At 46.5% G+C, this 18112-nt stretch overlaps 2 protein-coding genes across 5 annotated transcripts; one reads left to right on the forward strand and one right to left on the reverse strand.

Moving 5' to 3' along the window:
• Positions 1-297: 297 nt before the first annotated feature.
• On the forward strand, positions 298-7913 carry Rm62 (ATP-dependent RNA helicase Rm62). 4 transcript variants are annotated; one of them, XM_015181971.2, is made up of 6 exons: positions 299-421; positions 649-948; positions 2828-3967; positions 4025-4263; positions 6666-6844; positions 6911-7913. In XM_015181971.2, the coding sequence occupies exons 1-6, from the start codon at positions 351-353 to the stop codon at positions 7118-7120; spliced, it is 2139 nt and encodes a 712-aa protein (XP_015037457.2). In that variant the 5' UTR covers positions 299-350; the 3' UTR covers positions 7121-7913. The 4 variants fall into 4 exon arrangements, with proteins under 4 accessions (XP_015037458.2, XP_015037457.2, XP_001358938.2 ...); XM_015181972.2 differs by lacking the exons at positions 6666-6844; positions 6911-7913 and adding an exon at positions 4885-5613 and having other exon boundaries at positions 298-421; XM_001358901.5 differs by lacking the exon at positions 299-421 and having other exon boundaries at positions 466-948.
• Positions 7914-16767: 8854 nt separating this feature from the next.
• On the reverse strand, positions 16768-17800 carry LOC6897384 (akirin-like). Its single transcript, XM_002137500.3, has one exon. The coding sequence runs from the start codon at positions 17528-17530 to the stop codon at positions 16973-16975; it is 558 nt and encodes a 185-aa protein (XP_002137536.2). The 5' UTR covers positions 17531-17800; the 3' UTR covers positions 16768-16972.
• Between the last annotated feature and the right edge of the window lie 312 nt (positions 17801-18112).

The following is an 18112-nucleotide window of genomic DNA, read 5'->3' on the forward strand; positions in this document are numbered from 1 at the left end:
TATCTTTCATGTCTAAAGACAGAAAAATATACGCAAAGCGACAAATATGCTATATTGATAAACTTTGCAGATATGAGTTTGACATGATTATTACTCTAAGAGTGCCACTGCTCTGCGACATATAACCGGACGAAGCGACTGGAGTTTAGTGTCATACGACCACCACACCATGCCAGACTTCGTGGTATATTCGCTCATTTTGCAATCCCGTTGGATGCATTCTTGTCCACCCACATTATTCAATAAAAACTAGCTACAATTGTTATTGTTTGAAAAATAACTAATTTTATTGTCATAGCAATGTTTTATCAGGGCTGCCAGATCCTGTAAAATAGTAATACTGTTGCCAGATGGGCCGAAAAAGATTATTTGGTCACACCGCCGAGTCGCTCTTCCTCATTTCCACTTTGGACGAGGTTAGGTAAGACACGCGCTGCGGTAAAAGTAGAATTATAATCTGTGGGAAGTGCTGTACTAGTCAAAAGAAAATTAAATAAATATGCTAAAGTTAATGCAATACGTGACGCGAAAGTCGTGCGAGACCGTCGCACGGCCGGCGTGCAGCTGGGGCAACTTATTGATTTCACCAAGCAGTGCGGAAAAATGTATAACGCAACGTCGCCATTTTCTTTTTTCCTCGACCAACAGAACGACCAGCAGCAGTTTCGCTTTGCTCTGCACAGAACACCCACAACAGTTCCACGGGAGTCCGAGTAGCCCCAGTCGCCAGGAGTCGAGTGTATCCAGTATACCCAGAGTATTATTACCCAGTATCTCCCAGGCACAGCGTGCGTTTCGTTTGTCACCCAGACTATTAGAAACGTCAAGAACATCCACATACTCTCTCCCAGAAGCAGACGAGCAAGACACTGTGTCCAAACGTGCGAGGAAATCGCCTTTTACTGATCCACACGTGAATACAGAGGAAATCAAAATTGAAGGAGTAATGTAAGTAATCGCCAGACGGCCAAATAATTAACAATATAAAAGGCTTATGAAACGCAGTACGGGGCAAGCAGCTGGGCCGCTGGTTTTTTCCGCCGCCATTTTGCTTGCGCTCGGCGTGTTCGTGTATTTCTGTACACCTACGAAACGGGCTGTGATGAGTAATTAGGTGCGGGCTGCGCTTGAAAAAGCAGGGAGAAAGAGCAAACACAGCAAAATGTGAAAATGTGAAAACGGGTAAACGGGACAGAGGCCACTGCAAGGCAAAGCAAAAACACATGGTCCGATAATTATTTTGACAGTGGTGTGCTCCCAGTGTTCTCCTCTTCTACTCTTTCTCTCTTATGTAGCCATCCGCAAGAGCAACAACTAACTGGCAAGAACGACAGCGCACGTCATAACGAGAATTTGCTTGATTTGTGAAACGTGTCTTTGCTTCGTTTGCTTTTTTATAGCATTTTAATTTGTCTGTATGTTCAAACACGAACACGCACACAGGGCGTGCGCTAGTGTGAGAGGAGATGGTCTTGCCTGTTGACGGCGGCATTTTTCGCGTGCTTCGGCCGCATGTATAACAGTTTCGTAGCACAGTCGGCGGCTGTCACTGACTAGTTTTGTCCCGCTCGCACGGCCGCTTTGTGTTCTGTCTGGTGTTTCGTTTATGCGCGGAATGTATCGAGACAGCGACTTTCTGGTTTTCATCATGTTTGCACGTGGAGAAAAGCAAATTGCAGAAACATCTATATCGCTATCTGCAATAATACAGGGCTTTTTGATATGAAAAAGATACCAGTATCGAGATTCCTTGCAATCGGATTTCACGTTATACGCCGACGTATGTACGCGCTAATAGTTTAAAATGTCAAATGACGCCAATTGATTATGATGAGCCCCCGCCTGCGATTGTGCCCTTTTGCATGTCAAAAAGCGACAGGTAGACACACAGCAAGTCCCTCCCGCTGGTCTCCCCCTAACCCGTTCGAGACATTTGGCTGTCTCATAAACGTTCGGAGCGTTCCGTTTCCGCTCTGCTGCTAGTTGGCCAAGTTGGCGTGCCAGAGGCCAACAAAACGGAACAGACACAGAAACACAAACACAAACAGAGGGGCAACGGACCAAATTGACAGGGCAATAGGCAGGCCAGGATTGGAGTGGAACGAGTCGAGTCGTGGCGTGGCAGCAGTCCTTGGGTGCAACCCCACATTGATTAATGTCAGAGCCCAGAGCCCCACTTGTGTGTTGCAGGGGCGGGAGTTGTTTAGTTGAGCAATCCGCGGGCGCTCGAAATGGGTAGAAGGATATATGGTGGGAGAGTTGCATGTTGTTGTCAATCAAATTTGCTTTACTGTTTGTATTATCCGAAATTTATTTAATTTCCATAACACGCAATTAGTTTTATTTAAGTTTATTGCGGTTGTCTCTCGCCGTCTCCCTCTGGCACAGGCCGGTGCCACACAGCACACACACTAGCATAACTCCTCTGTCGGCTGTTTAGCGGCTCTTTACCGACACAGAAAGACAGAAAGAAAGTCAGCCAAGTCTTAGACTCCGACTCAGACATCAGACGTCTAGCGGCAGCATGCGAGCAAAGTAAGACCAGCCAAAGCCTTTACTTCCACCACCACCACTCACCACTCCTCCCCAAAAGAAATACTTAAGAAAAGAAAATGATGCAACTATCTGTCAAGGAAAAACCGAAATCGAAAAATACTAGGCTTAAAGATTAAGGCCAACAACCTTGACTGCTTTTCAGCGCCAAAAGTGTTGCGAGAAGAGCAAGATTAAAGAGATATTTCTTTTCTTGAGCCTTCCTTTCACAACTAGCAACAATTTGGGGCAAATATATTAATTAATTCCCTTGAAATTCCATTCCATTTTCCAGGGCACCACACGATCGTGATTTCGGTCAAAATTCCCGTGGCGGTCGCGATGGCCGCGGTGGCGGTGAAGACCGTCGCGGCGGAGGTGGCGGCGGCGGCGGAGGAGGAGGATCCCGCTTTGGCGCTGGTGGCGGCGGAGGCGATTACCATGGCGTCCGCAATGGACGGATTGAGAAGCGTCGCGATGATCGCGGCGGCGGTGGTGGAGGCGGCGGTGGTCGCTTTGGCGGCGGTGGCGGTGGATTCGGTGGCGATCGTCGCGGAGGCGGCGGTAGCCAGGATCTGCCAATGCGCCCAGTCGACTTCTCCAATCTGACGCCGTTCAAGAAGAACTTCTATCAGGAGCACGCCACCGTGGCGGCCCGTTCCCCGTACGAGGTGCAGCGGTATCGCGACGAGCACGAGATCACTGTGCGCGGCCAGGCCCAGAATCCCATTCAGGACTTCGGTGAGGTATACTTGCCCGAATACGTGACGAAGGAGATCCGCCGCCAGGGCTACAAGGAGCCGACACCCATTCAGGCGCAGGGCTGGCCCATCGCGATGAGCGGTGCGAACTTTGTGGGCATTGCCAAGACCGGCTCGGGCAAGACCCTGGGCTACATTCTGCCCGCCATCGTGCACATCAACAACCAGCAGCCGCTGCAGCGCGGCGACGGACCCATTGCCCTGGTGCTGGCGCCAACGCGTGAGCTGGCCCAGCAGATCCAGCAGGTGGCCACCGAGTTCGGTTCGTCCTCGTATGTGCGCAACACCTGCGTTTTCGGAGGCGCCCCTAAGGGCGGCCAGATGCGCGATCTGCAGCGCGGATGCGAGATTGTTATCGCCACGCCCGGTCGCCTCATTGATTTCCTCTCGTCGGGCGGCACGAATCTGAAACGATGCACCTACCTGGTGCTGGACGAGGCCGATCGTATGCTGGACATGGGCTTCGAGCCCCAGATCCGCAAGATTGTCTCACAGATCCGTCCCGACCGTCAGACGCTCATGTGGAGCGCCACCTGGCCCAAGGAGGTCAAGCAGCTGGCCGAGGACTTCCTCGGCAACTACATCCAGATCAACATCGGTTCCCTCGAATTGTCAGCCAATCACAACATCCGCCAGGTGGTGGAAGTGTGCGATGAGTTTAGCAAGGAAGAGAAGTAGGTTTTCTTTCACTCCAAAAATATCCGCATACTAAACACATAATCCCCTCGCAGGCTTAAGAGTCTCCTGTCGGACATTTATGACACCAGCGAGAATCCCGGCAAGATCATCATCTTTGTGGAGACGAAGCGACGCGTGGACAATCTGGTGCGATTCATACGCAGCTTCGGCGTGCGTTGCGGCGCCATTCACGGCGACAAGTCACAGTCGGAGCGTGATTTTGTCCTTCGCGAATTCCGTTCGGGCAAATCGAACATTCTGGTAGCCACCGATGTGGCGGCCCGTGGTCTGGGTAAGTTTCCGCCGTGAGCCAGACAGCCACAGCACAACAAAGCACCCTCTTGCAGTAGTTATTGGAATGAAAACGAACAAGGTCTCTTAGAGCATAGATAAACAGACACACACATTCTATAGTAGGGCTATTGCTTATACAAAAACATTCCCAATCCAACCAAACCCACCCCCCATCCTTCCCCAAGATATCACCCACAGAAGTTCACGTAATAGATCATCCATCCATAAGCACACACACACATGCGAATGTACTCCGCAAAGATCCCCCGAACCGCTATCCCCCAATCGCACCCAATATAAATATCGTATAGAGCGCGCCCATACAGCAAAAAAAAAAAAAAAACAGTTATTAGTCAGTAAGCCAACAAAATGCCAATCGAAAAACTTAAATAATCAACTTGAACTTTTACTCCACCCCCCACCCACCCGCAACCCCCCTTGCACCCGTCCCGGCCCAACCCTTGCAAAAATATCAACAATATACATATGTATGTGTTATACATGTATGCTGTTATACACGTGTATGTGTGTGTATAACACACACAACGTGGTCTTTGTGCGTGTCTCTCTCTGCCTCTTTCTCTCTCTCTCCCTCTTTCTGTTTCTTTCTCGTTTACAGAGGCCGATTGTTGTAGTATGATGGGGAGGATAAATGAGATAAATGAGCGACCCGTGCTACCCTTGCGAGTACTCGTAACTTGAGCGACTTTTGCCAATCTCCAATGAGAATTTTAATTTGGGCAAAAGGATCTATGAAAGTTTCTGACGATCGAGATTCGTTTCGGCTTGGATACGCGCATGAGAGACACGACATATCCCCAACATCATGCATCATATGTGGCCTCTGCAGTCTGTATTGAGAAAGAGTTTAATTGCAACAACAACAACGCAGCCAGCCTCAGGCAACCATCACAACACAACCCAACCCTGGCCAACACTTGCCAGCAGCCGCCCCAGCAGTTAGCAGTTAGAAGGCGGCGCTACAAAGCAGGCAAAAAACAAATAAAAAGACATCCCCAGAAGGCCAGACAGAGGCTGCCAAAACATCGGCGGCGCCCAGACAGCATCAGCAACAGAGACCACCACCAAGGTGTGACCCTTGCCCTGCCTGCCATTCCTGCCCTGACCTGCCAGCGGATGCACCACCAAAAAAGCAAGCAGCCAAGCAAAAGACAAACCCACCCACCCACACGCACCTGAACACCACACCAGCCACAAAAGTCACACAAAAATCAGATCAGATCAGGTCCTCACCCCACACACACACACACACCAACCAACCAACCAAACAACCAACCAACCGACACCTGCCGAGCACGCCCACAGTCTACTCGTAGTTGCTTGTGGAGAGAGAACGAACCGAACTGGACCGAACGATGAGGAGAGCGTTGTGTGCGGGATTGAGTGTGGGAGCGGATCGGATCGGAGCGATATGTGGGCTGTGGGTTGAAGATGATGCGGAATTTCTGCTGACGGTTCTGCTGTCTCCTGTTCTCGTCGTCACTGCTGCTGCTGCTGAGTGCGCCTAGCTACCACGCCCACTGCCTGACTGCCTATGCCTGTGCCTGTGCCTGCGCCGCCGCCATCGACAATGGCCCGTCATAATGTGTGGTGGCGACTGCTACTGGACAGGCCGTTTGTTGTTGTGTTACCGTTACCCCTCCTGGCCAACGCATCTAGCGGCGCGCCTCCGTCCTGTCCTCCTGTCTATGCGGAGGATGCGGTTGACGTTGCCGGTGCCAATGCTGCGGTTTGCCTGCCGGTGCCGTGGCCATACTACCGTTGACCATGGCCATGACAGTTGCCGTTGGCGTTGGCCGCCTCCACAAACACACCTACACACGCGAGAGTACTACCACTACTCGCGTATATAGAGAGAGGCGCACGCGGCTCAATGCAACAAACTCTCGCCGCTCGCTTCGCCGTGCGATTCTTTTTTTTGGGAGAGTTTGGACCACGAGCTGCGCGACGCCACAAAAGCTTTGAGATTTTGATTGAGAGAGAAAATTGAGTGAAACAATTTATAGCACCAAGAAGGTAACGTACATTTTGAAACATTTTCTTTTTTTCTAAAAACATATACCCAAACAAAAAGACTTTCAACCAAAACCAAACAAAAAGTATATGCTGCTAAAGTCCAAAAAACAAAAAACCAAAAAACAAAACAAACCCAAAAAAAGATAAGTGTGTTCAAAGTGTAAAACATCTCGAAAAAACGCTACAAATTGTTGCAAGCGATTATCCGATCGCCCACAGCGGAAAAACATTTGGCAATTTGAAAACCTGTTGTTCAATTATGATAATTATCCACCCCCCCTATTAATCGCTCTCTCCCTCTGATACCCGCTGGTCCATCCGACTAATCTGAACAATTTTTCGCATCTTTTCCGAACCAAACAGATGTGGATGGCATTAAGTATGTCATCAACTTTGACTACCCACAAAACAGCGAGGACTATATCCATCGCATTGGACGGACAGGACGTTCCAACACCAAGGGCACATCCTTTGCCTTCTTCACCAAGAACAATGCCAAGCAGGCCAAGGCGCTTGTCGACGTGCTCAGAGAGGCTAATCAGGTGAGTCCACTCATTAAGGAGGAAAAAGAGCTAGTAATTTAATTTTCCGATTTCGCTGTTTTATAGGAAATCAATCCTGCCCTGGAGAATCTTGCCCGCAACTCCCGCTACGACGGTGGCGGCGGACGCTCCCGATATGGCGGTGGTGGCGGCGGCGGCGGTCGTTTCGGCGGCGGTGGCTTCAAGAAGGGCAGCCTGAGCAATGGACGCGGCTTTGGCGGCGGCGGCGGCGGTGGTGGTGGCGGCGACGGTGGTCGGCACACGCGCTTCGACTAAAGCAAGCAGAAACTATTAGAAACAGGAGATTTCATCAGTAGCAAAACTAAACAGCGCTAGGCCCTAAGTTAAATTAAGTTCGTAGCCTAAGTTTAAGTTTTCGTACTTTTCATCGTTTTGTGAGGAAAGAACCACCCCGGACTTGGACTAGACTCTCAGCGACACAAACCGCACTTTGAACATAGCATCTTTATGTTTAAATGATTTGTGAAGTGTAAATTATTTGTTGCTGCCCCACACCCAAAGGGGCAGACCTTTTCCATCTGAAAAACTGCATCAAAAACAAACACTCTTTACTTAAACGCAAAACCAATTTTCAAATATGATGTGATAATTTCTTAATTTAATGCAACAACCTATCACTAAACTAAACAAAAACAAAAAAAACCAAGAAAAGAAAAGCGAGAAAGTAGCGCGTTGTGTGTGTATGCTGCAACAGGAGAAGTGTAAGGATGTAAAGGAGAAGGAGGAAGTGTAAGGATCATTCCCGTCTGTCCCATTGATGACAATGAGCAAAGGCTGACATCCCGCTGTACCTGGCGGCATTTGTTTGATAAATTCTTCAATTTACTTTTTGGAACATTAACTTTTGGATACCTTTTTACGGCACAACCAGAGAATGAGAGAAGTAAGAAAGAACAGAAACCGAAACAGAACACAAAACAAACAGAAACACATTAACACTAAATACAAAAGAAATCTGTATGTACAAGGAGAATTTCTCACTTTCATTTTACTTTTTGGAAATATAATAAACGTGTGTATACCTACTACTACCTAAAAACCGAAAAAACAACCGCCAAGGGCGAGACAATGCACTTCTGGGTTCATTTCATGTATTAAATTCAATTAAGTCTTAAGCTTGGAACACAAAGGAATTCCAGTCCTCCCAGGAATTCCCATAAAAGTCCCACAACGGGAACGGGTGTCGGTGCACAGCAATCGTGATTGCAGAATTCTTTCTTTTTCAGACATCATTAAGTACTACAGCACTTGGGGCACACTGGAGCAGTGTCAATACGAGGAGCGCACTCCCTCCCGACCTTCCTACCACCCTGACAGCGTCAGATAAGAAATCGACAGTGGCAGGAGCGGGCGTGGGTTGCAGGCAGCCCCGGCTAGAGGGTGGACACCGCCAACGTCAACCGTGTCTGACACCACATTTAGACGCAATGAAGCCAATTCACTTTCGACTTTGGCTCTCTCCCTCCACGGCGGACACGGACGAAATGTTGGCTTCGGTCCGACCTCTCCGCCTTTCTCTTTTTCGTACTACTTTGCTCATATTTCTTATGACAAGTTTGGCTCTCAGGCTGTTGGGCCCCGCTCCACTTGGTCCATCCGCACAGATGCTTGGGCTGGATAATGACGCTGTAGGCGACGTGAATGTGGTTAGATTCGTGGCACAACCGACTGCTGATGGGGCGTCGCGTACTTGCGGTTGCGGTGGAGCCGAGAAGGAAGTCATTTGTTAAATTGCTTGAATTGGGTAATGTTGGGGGGTTGGGCTGGCGGAAGGCGGCCATAGCAATGATTGGACGATATGGAAGACCGAAACAACTTTGAGGAAATTTACCATGAAGTTCTGATGGAAAAGTTTGTCCTGGTGGTCATGTATGTACCATATATTTACATAAAAAAGTTAACAGGGTTTAAAATAATTAAAAACAAAGAATATATATTTATATCCAGCTAGGGTATAGATTTGTTCTCGCTTATTCCTATTTTATCATCATACCCCTTCTTGCTATGTATCCACACATACATATGTACATACAGTGGCTCAAATGTATATATGCTGATAGATATTTTCAACAAAACCAACTTTGTATAATTATTAAAATTATTGTCAACAGTTTTAACAATTTAAAACAAAACTATTGCTTTTTTCCATCGCACAGTTTTTTTGAACCAATTTTCTTGTGAGTTTTCTTTTTTTCAATTGAACGTTTATAGATTTATATTTGCTATTATTTTTTGCAACCAGCTTGCACCGATTATGGCCCCATTTTTTCCCACTCTGTAATTTTTTTTTTAAAGTAATTTTTAACGTTTAAACCAATAGATCGAGGTGGGACGACGGCGTCATTAAGTGGGGACATTGTTGAATTGGCCAGATCCGAGTATCCCAATTAATGTTGAGGGTTTTTCTCCTTATAGAATCAAAAACCATCGTTTTTCTCGAGTTTTTGGAAAGTTTGAGGGAGTGTTTCTTTAAGTATCGATAGATATCATTTCCTTGTACATGTTCACGTATAAAAAACCAAACTACGCTCCTAAACAGGCCAATGCATAACTGTCGCTTTCAGGTTCTTCATATCCATATGTTTGAATAAAACCAACTAAAGAGTTAAGGGGCCTTTCAGTCTACACTTCAGAGTCCTGTCCAGCGTAGAAGTACGTACTTTTCAATAAGAACACTCCTATAAGCATTAGAAGTTCGGGAGTAAGTAAATGGGCGCCACTTGACTGTCCCAGCATAATAATTGAACTAATAATTGTGATGAAGAAATTCGGTTGAATCGAAACGCACGAGTGTATTACCTAATCTCTCCTTGTAATTTAAGACTTGGATTACTTAGTCTGCTTCTCCCCTCCTGGGTTCCTGGGTGACGGCACTCGGTGGGGCATTAAGCAGCCACACAACATTTACTCCACGCACTCATCGCATTTACAACTGCCGGGGAAATTGCCTCCAGACCGTACACCTCGCTGCATCCACTTCCACATTAGGCGGTTGTAGGCTGCTCCTCCTATCCAGCTCTAGCTTCTGGCTTTGGCTTGGCTTTGGCTCATTTTCATTCTTACCCCTGCCACACACACACACGAGGCAGGGACCAGGCCCTGGGATTCGCTCGAGCAAGGCCACTTAACCAAGAACGAAGCAGGTCACTTACTTTGGTGTGCGCGCACTCGGATTACAAAGGAGATGCCACCAGCATAAATTCATTAAATTTGCCTAATTTCGTTTTTGCCAGACATGCACAAATACACACACGACGCAAACGGGGACGGGGCGGCTGGGTCGGCAAGACAACCAGTTGAGATTCATTGATTGAGCCCAAGACCCATCCCATATCATCTCTTTTGCTCCCCTTTCCTCACATCTTGGCTAACACACACATACACCCATTCGGTCTGTTTGGTAATTTGACGCGTTATCACTTGTGTTGAGTTTGTTATCATTAAACTGGCGCCGGCTGATGTACTTAAGCCAAATCAAAACTCAAGCCGCTCGCTGTCTGTCGAGCGCCCGAAAACCGAACCGAACCGAGCTGGCGCGAACACTGCGCTCAAGTTAATAAAATCCACGCCCTCTCCTGGCCTGGCCCAAACGCGTCCCACATAAAACCGCCCGCACGCACATTAAGCACGCCTTAACTAACATCGAGGCAGGCAGGCAGGAAGGCCACCCGATCTGGTTGGGTCGCGTCGGGTGGGGTGGGGTCTGGGGGTCGCTTGTTTTTGACAACTTGGGCATAATAAGACATTAACTTCATGCACATCAAATACTTTATTTATGGTCGTCTGGAGTGGGTGCATGTGTGTGTGTGTGTGTGAGTTGAGTCTGCTTCCTTAGGCACTTCAAACGACTGGCACTCCTCCGAGGGCGACTACGACTGGCACGCCCAACAGCAGAAGCAGCAGCAGCAGCATCCAACATCGTCTTAGATTTCTCCAGCGTGCTCATAATTTCTGCCGTGGTCCCGCATTCCATCCCAGGGTCTTCCTCATGCCACACGCCTGCCCTGCCCTGCCCCCCACGCCTGCTTGATTTTTAATTTCGGTTTTCTTTCTTTTTTTTTTTCTTCCTGTCTTCCTTATCCCGGTCGCTCCTTGCGCTGTCTGTTTATTCACCATAGCTGCCTGTTTGGCAAATTAAGTGCAATTGCTTGAATTTAATTTCATGCAAATAAAAGTTTTGATTAGACGCCGCCACACCATACACACACACACACACCCAACAAACAATCTCTCTGCCGTCTGTGCTCCTCTGACACATGTTCGTAATTAGGCACTTGGGCATGCATGTGTTCCGATGTCGGGGATATGGGGATTTGAGATCTCAACAGCCGCAGAGGCAGAGGCAGAGCCTACGTGTCGGCCAAAGTGGCGTATGCGTAATATAAAACGAAACGAATGAAAATTCCCCAAACATATATCCGCTCGTATATATGTATGCGGGCAATATAAACTATATGGGTGCTCCTCAGATTGTAATAAAATATGGCAAATGCCGTCTGCACATGATTTAATTTTGCAGAAATTTTTCGAGCTCGACTAAATTCATAAATAACTCGCACGAGAGAACTGGTTCCAGGAGGGATTGTGTTGGTCGAAACTATTCCAAGAGCCATATTAAAGTGCACAAATGAATGACCCAACATTTGTTAAAGTGCGAAATAATTAATAAAGTCTACTCCAACCATTCTAAACGTCAAATGAAATTTTGCCGCTCAGAAAACCCAGGAATTGGGTGAGGGAGACAGTAACCATTCTCTGGCATTTAGTTTTGAGCCCAAAGTTGCGACAATTTGTGTCATATTTCCGGGGCTGCCACTCTCTCTACGCCCCGAAACATAATTCAATAAACTGTGGGCGGGCCACATGCCGCCTCCAGTGGAACGATGCCGAACCGAAACGAACCGAACAGAATCCCCGATGCCTGCATAATGATGTCGCAGCACATTACATATTATGTAAATATGAAATTCAATTGTTTAAGCATTTAGCAGGCTGCATAATTTATTAAAATGGGACACCTGACGCATGCCGGCTGCGAGGCCAAAGAAAGGCTGCCGCTGCCACTGCCACTGCCACTGCCACTGCCACTGTCCCTGCTTTTGCTTCATCCTGTGTGCCTCTGTGACTACGGAGCTCAGGGCTAGGGCTGATGGGAGATGTGCGATGATGGCTGCTGCTGATGCTGCTGCTCCTGCTGAAGCCTGTTCCCATCACGTTGACGTCTATTGGCTTTTGTTGTGTACGAGGCGCATGAGGCGTTGTCGCTCTCGTTCTCGTCCTCGTTCTCGTCCTCGCTGTCTGACAGGAATATAAGCAGAAGGCACACGGGCCCCCGATGCTGCTGGCGGGATGCTGCTGCCTTAAAGGTGAAAGGCCAGGGACTGCAAGGACTGCATGCGGCGTTGAAATTGATTTTTAAACAGCCAACGCAGCCAGCGACGCAGCTCTTGTCGTTAGCAAATCATAAAAGTGTGGACGCTGCTGTTGCTTCCGCTTGCTGTCGCTGCTGCTGCCTCTGCAGGCGCCGCTTAATAGTTGTTGTTTTGTCATCGCATAATGAGGAAAGTGCTGGGGGTTCCTCCTGCTGTGGGGATGGTGCTGCTGCCTCGCTGCAGCTGACATTAAGTAAGATGGATGGCGTTGACGTTGCGTGCAGCATTTAGCGCTGATCCCCTTTGAGTCCATATTGATGCCGGCAAAGCGCCTTGGTGGCAAAATTCAATTTGACTCGGCGACTCCGGAGACTTTGGGTCAAACTTAAAATAGGAGGAGGGTGTTCATACCGCCTGATGACTTGATGACCCGTGTGCTCTCAGCTCTCAGCTCCCAACTTCTGACTTGATGCTAAATTAGCGTTGCAAATATCCAGTGTTGTTGGTGCTGCTGTTGCTGTTGCTGCCACGTTGTCGTTAGCCAACTGATTTTCCATATTAAAGTTGCAGTCAAGTGCCGTCTCCATTGTTGTTGCTGGACGCGTGCTTTTATGCAAGATTTATGGCTATTTAAACGACGCATAATGTGTCTTGGCTGATGTTGCTTCGTTCTGCTCCTTCTCCTGCTGCTGCTGCTGGTGTTGTTGCTGCTGACACACCCATCCCCCAAGATACATATTTATGTATGTAGCAAGCCACACTTCTTGACAACGTGTTCAAGTGGTTCCTGGGCTCTCTCCCCCCACACCATGTGCAATATTTTATTTACATTTTTCACTCGTCGTCTGCCTTGGCATATCCTGTTGTTGCCACTGCCGCAGCCACTGCTGCTGCCACTGCCACTGCCACAGCCACTGGTGCTGGTTCTCTGTCTGAATCCTTTTCTGTTGGCCTCCTGCTGTTTGCTTTTACTGCTCTTCTAGCCCTTTTCCCCCCGCAGCGTGTGCTTTGCCTTCTTTTTTTATTTACATTTTTGTTTCATATTTCTAATGAGCTGTAATTTCTTCTTTTATTTGCAGGGCGTTATGCGTACGTACACAAACAATAAACAGCAATGGGAAGAGGAGAAAGGGGAAGGGAAGCCCTTTCCAGTCTGCACTGTCTGTGGGTGTCTGAGGTGTGAAAAACACTTCTAATATGCAAATGGCTTTTCCTTTTCTTGACACCCTTCTTGCCATCTAGGGTTCGCTGGCACAGGTGTCTGTCTCTGTGTCTGTCAGGAGTCCAACTCAAGGCCAAGGCTGTAAAAATAGTAATTACAATTGTAATTGCATTCCAATCAAGAGACAGACATACGAGAATGCATGCTTTTCATGTGCAACATGCATAAGCCTCTCTAAAAGAGACCAAAACCGCAACGCAACACCAGTACGTGCATGTGTGTGTGAGTGTGGTACAGATTTCATTACAACTAATTAACTTTTCCATGTGGGTCAAGTACAGCAATAAAGGGTTAAAGAGTATATGGGAATTTCCATTTATACATTACAAGCCACAAAAATTAATACAATCGAAGCTACGTTTTAAAAGATATACGCTTCTAAAAACATCTGTAATACTTGCTGTACTAATATAGGTACATACATGAAATATTGCTTGATTTTCCAAGCTATTAAATGGTAAAACCATCCCTGTTTTTTTGTATAAAATTCGCGGGGACTCTGTGGATAACTTTTATCAAGAATCATCTGTTTTATATGGGGAAAACACGACTATAGAAATATCAAAGTTAATTGGTTAAACTATTTAACTTTTAATAAGTTAAGAAAATATTATCGAGACAGAAAAATATGTGTTCTTATGGATTTTTAATGTTTTGTCTGCATTCTTGCGGAAAGGCCAATGCGGGTTTAAATTTACGAAGATCTCTCTTACCTTTGAAAATCAAGAATTTTCTGGTAATTGCAGTGGTACTTTTATCCTTTTGTCAGTAATTCCCATCATGCCCTCAAAAATGTGCTGCATATTTTTCAGCTCTTGCAGGATTTGCCCCTGGGACTTCAATTTCTTGGCAATACTTGAGAAATCCTTGAAGAGAAGCCTTGAAGGTCATCTAGCTTATTATTTAATTTGTTTGTGGCTCGCTTTGTGGCCTGCCTCAGTTCAGTTTCTTTTGTTATCTAACACAAATTATCTGCATTGCAATTTGTTATGCAGAAATTCAATTTGCTTAACATTTCACTGGCAACACAACTTCTGGCGGTGCAGCCTTGGGCCAGTGGGGCAGTGGGCAGTGGGCAGTGGGGCAGTGGCTTTGGCGTTTTGCTTTGTGGTGCTCGAGATTCCGCCTGCTCCTACAGACAGAATGGCCTCCAGTTAGCAAACTGTGGGGGCCACTGTATCTGATGTTGGACCATCTCGTTGGCCTCGCCTTCAGTTAGGCGCCCAGTCAGTCGACTCGGTCGACTACTCCATTAGCCTTTGGAGTGTAAAATTGTGCAAACAATTTCAATTATCCCCGAAGACGCGTTGCAGACTGCTTGTCTGGGACCTGCAGGAGGGGCCCGTGAAGGCTGTATGGCTTCGAAACGAGATGACAGGGAGCAAAAAAGAAAATATGTATGTAATAATAAGGCCAAGCGAAAACAAGCATTTTAATGGCCGGGAACTCGGGCTTGTCTTTTTCTCGGCTGCTCGCGAAATTGGAGCTAAAATTTAGCGCGGCAATTGACTTCAAGTCATCGCTCGGACACGGACAGAGATCTCGTATTCGGTTTCGGTCTTGGGCTGCTGCTGGGGCTGCGGCTGGGGCTCGGGCTAGGGCTGGGGCTTGGGTTAAATTTAATAAAGCAGCTCCAACTGGATTTGGAGCAAAAGAAGCGGCGGCTGAGGCTAACAACGAAGCCGAGTCCGAGTCCAGCCAAATTGGGCCAACCAACTTTTGGCTGGGCAAGTGAGTGAGCTTTAAGTAAGAGTGGGGCCAGGGCACAGCACGGCACGGCACGGCACGACACAAATTGCAAGCTTATGGCCAATGAATGCAAGACGTTGCACACAGCATCTTGTTGGCCAAAACGGAAGTGGAGAAGAGAATATCCGTGGCAAAGCAAAAGTGCCAGCAGAAGAGAGTGAAGAAGAAGAAAACGCAGAGCCGGAAATTGGCGGCCGCCAATGGCTTTAAAGACTCGGGATGACTTGGACTTGTGCTGGCGATGGCGATGGCCACTTTTGTTCCTGCATATCCTCGACGTACATATAGATTTGCTCCTTCTGCCAGCTGGCGGGGTTTTCATTCAATCATCCATTTATTTTTTGACCATTTTCCAAGACAACTTGGTGGTCACGTTGCCGCCCATTGATGATGCGAGGGAGTGGGCGCCGCAGCGCCGAAGACTGACTGCGGAATGGAAGCGAAGTAAGAAATGCTTTCAGCCGGAAGCTGAGAGATAACATTGTGTGTGTGTGTCTGTGTGTGTGCGTATGTGTATGTTTGGCAGTCTGAAGCTTTGTATATAAATGCAAGTAATGCGGAAAATATGAAAAATGTTTGGTATGTAGTAAAAGAAAGAAGAGAAAAACCACAACAACAGAAGAACAGCAGTAAGAAAAGCTCTCTCCAGTACAAGCATAAAAAAATATTTTGTGCAAATAATAAAAGACCATTACAAAGTGGCATGCGTTATAATTGAAAATAAATATGACAGAAGAAGCTGGAAACAAATGCGAAGTAAATAAACTGCCTGAAAGAAATAGCCCAGTAACTAATTGATGACGGAGCTGATCGTGTTTTTTTTTGTAATGAATGGAAAACACTGTAGTAATGGATTGACCTAAACAGATTGCCTGGTCATGCAGTCAGTCAGTAATCAACTGCTGAAACTATTTAAACAGTGAATACCAAATACACTCAAGGTAAAGGTGACATAGTAAAAAAAAACCTGCTCAGCTTTTTCAGCAGATAATGTTTGCGATCTATTAATTTAAAGAAGGACGATTGTTCGGTTGAATATTCATAATACCTTGAATCTTCACCAGGGGACCTAAGCCCATTGCTGTCCATCATGAATGTTAAAAAGTGCCTTCAATTCGCCACAGTGCATACTCACAAAGGTGTATTTTATGTTGTAATATGTATATATGTAGGTATTGATACATTTGTTGTTAAGAGCAGTTATATAGATATAATGGTTTAGATTCCGTTTTTTTAAGTACATTGGATGGATATACATGGATATACATGTATATATGTATGTATATATGCAGTATATCAGGTATATAGGTGTGAGCGAAATTTATTGATCGATATATTTTAGCTTGAAGGTTTTAATTTGTATTTGTTTTAAATATGAGCATATTTGTTTTGTGGACTGTTGCTGTTGCCTGCCGCCATGTTTTTTTCCCTGGTCCGTACAGCATTTTTGTATTATATTTTATTTAAATTTTTTTTTTTTGATTAGGTCATTTATTATTAATAATAACAATTAACACAGACAACATTATGTAATATAATAATTAAAAACACTTTTATAATGTAGTACTAGTCGTAAACTTTAACTTTACATTTATTTCAAAATATTTATCATAAACCCAATAAACACAATTTACAATTTGTATGAAAGTTTTCTTGTAAGCTATGGTTTTCTTGTTTAGTTTCCCATGTTTCTTGATTTAGTTTTAATGAGGGTAGATCTGTGTTGCAATTATTGTTATTATTAAATTTTTTTGTTGGTGTGCCCTACGACAAGTAACTGGGCGCTGCCTTGTAACGACACTGTATCTGGTCGTACGTGAACTTCACAAAGGCATCGTGCTGCTTGTGCAGTTTGGTGGCCAGTACGGACTCGTAGCGCTCGCGCAGCTGATTCTCGCGCTCCTTGATCATGCCCTCGCATATGAGCTGCACCTGTTGGAATGTGAACAACGCCTTCTCGCAGTGCCGCATCAGGTTCGGTGGACTGTCCGAACCCATTTCCGAACTGCTCGACTCAATGGCGGCCGCCGTGAGAGGCAATTGCTTGCCTTTGTGCAGTCTTTTGATTTCGTGGCACAAATTTTTGGCCATTTTGTCAGGCGACATTTCGGCCAGAGCGGCCTCCGAGAAGGGGCTCGGCTCGAAGCTGTCTTTGGCGAAGCGATTTCTGGGCGTCTGCGCTAACCGCGAAGAGATGGTGGGTCCATCGCGGTCTCGCGACGGGACCGCCGACTGGCCGAAGGGATTGCAATGCCTACGCTTGGGGGCCCGCTGGTTCATCGACTCCCGGTCCAAGGCGCGTTTCAGTGTGGCACTGGCCATCGCTATTGTTAAGGTTCTCGGTGAAAAGTTGGTAAATTTGTAGCTGTGTAAATTGGCTTCTTTTCACAGCTGCTGTTGGAAGTGTGGTTCCTTCCATTGGCTTTTCGGCGTTGCACTATGAGTTCCCTGTCGAGTTGCTGCACCACTTTACACCAGCTTTATTGTACAAATGATCCAGATTGTATTAAGTCCTATTTTGCTAGCTATTTGAGTCGTATTGCAAAGGCCACTGAATTAGTATTAGTTTTCGATTATGTTTTCAAATTATTCTGGACGACGATTTTCCATACTCAGGGAAAATCTACTGCTATCAGAGTTAACTTTAAGAAAATTTAAAGGAAAACCTTTATATGGTAGCGAATTTTTGGGAGCAGTTCCTCTAAGGTTTCTGCTGCTGCTCAGAACTGACAGGGATTCCAGTCTTCCATTTTGTCTGCGTAGGGCTGCCTAGATGAACAAGAGGCGGAAGGTGGCAGGGTGGCAGGGGGCAGGTGGCATGTGGAAATTGTGGGCGAAAACGAACAATGGAGGGAACGAAACAATCGGAAGAGTGAAAGGCGTGCCTAAAACTCCGTAAATTCA

Source organism: Drosophila pseudoobscura, chromosome 2 (assembly GCF_009870125.1).
Source record: "Drosophila pseudoobscura strain MV-25-SWS-2005 chromosome 2, UCI_Dpse_MV25, whole genome shotgun sequence".
In the NCBI taxonomy this organism is placed as follows: domain Eukaryota; kingdom Metazoa; phylum Arthropoda; class Insecta; order Diptera; family Drosophilidae; genus Drosophila; species Drosophila pseudoobscura.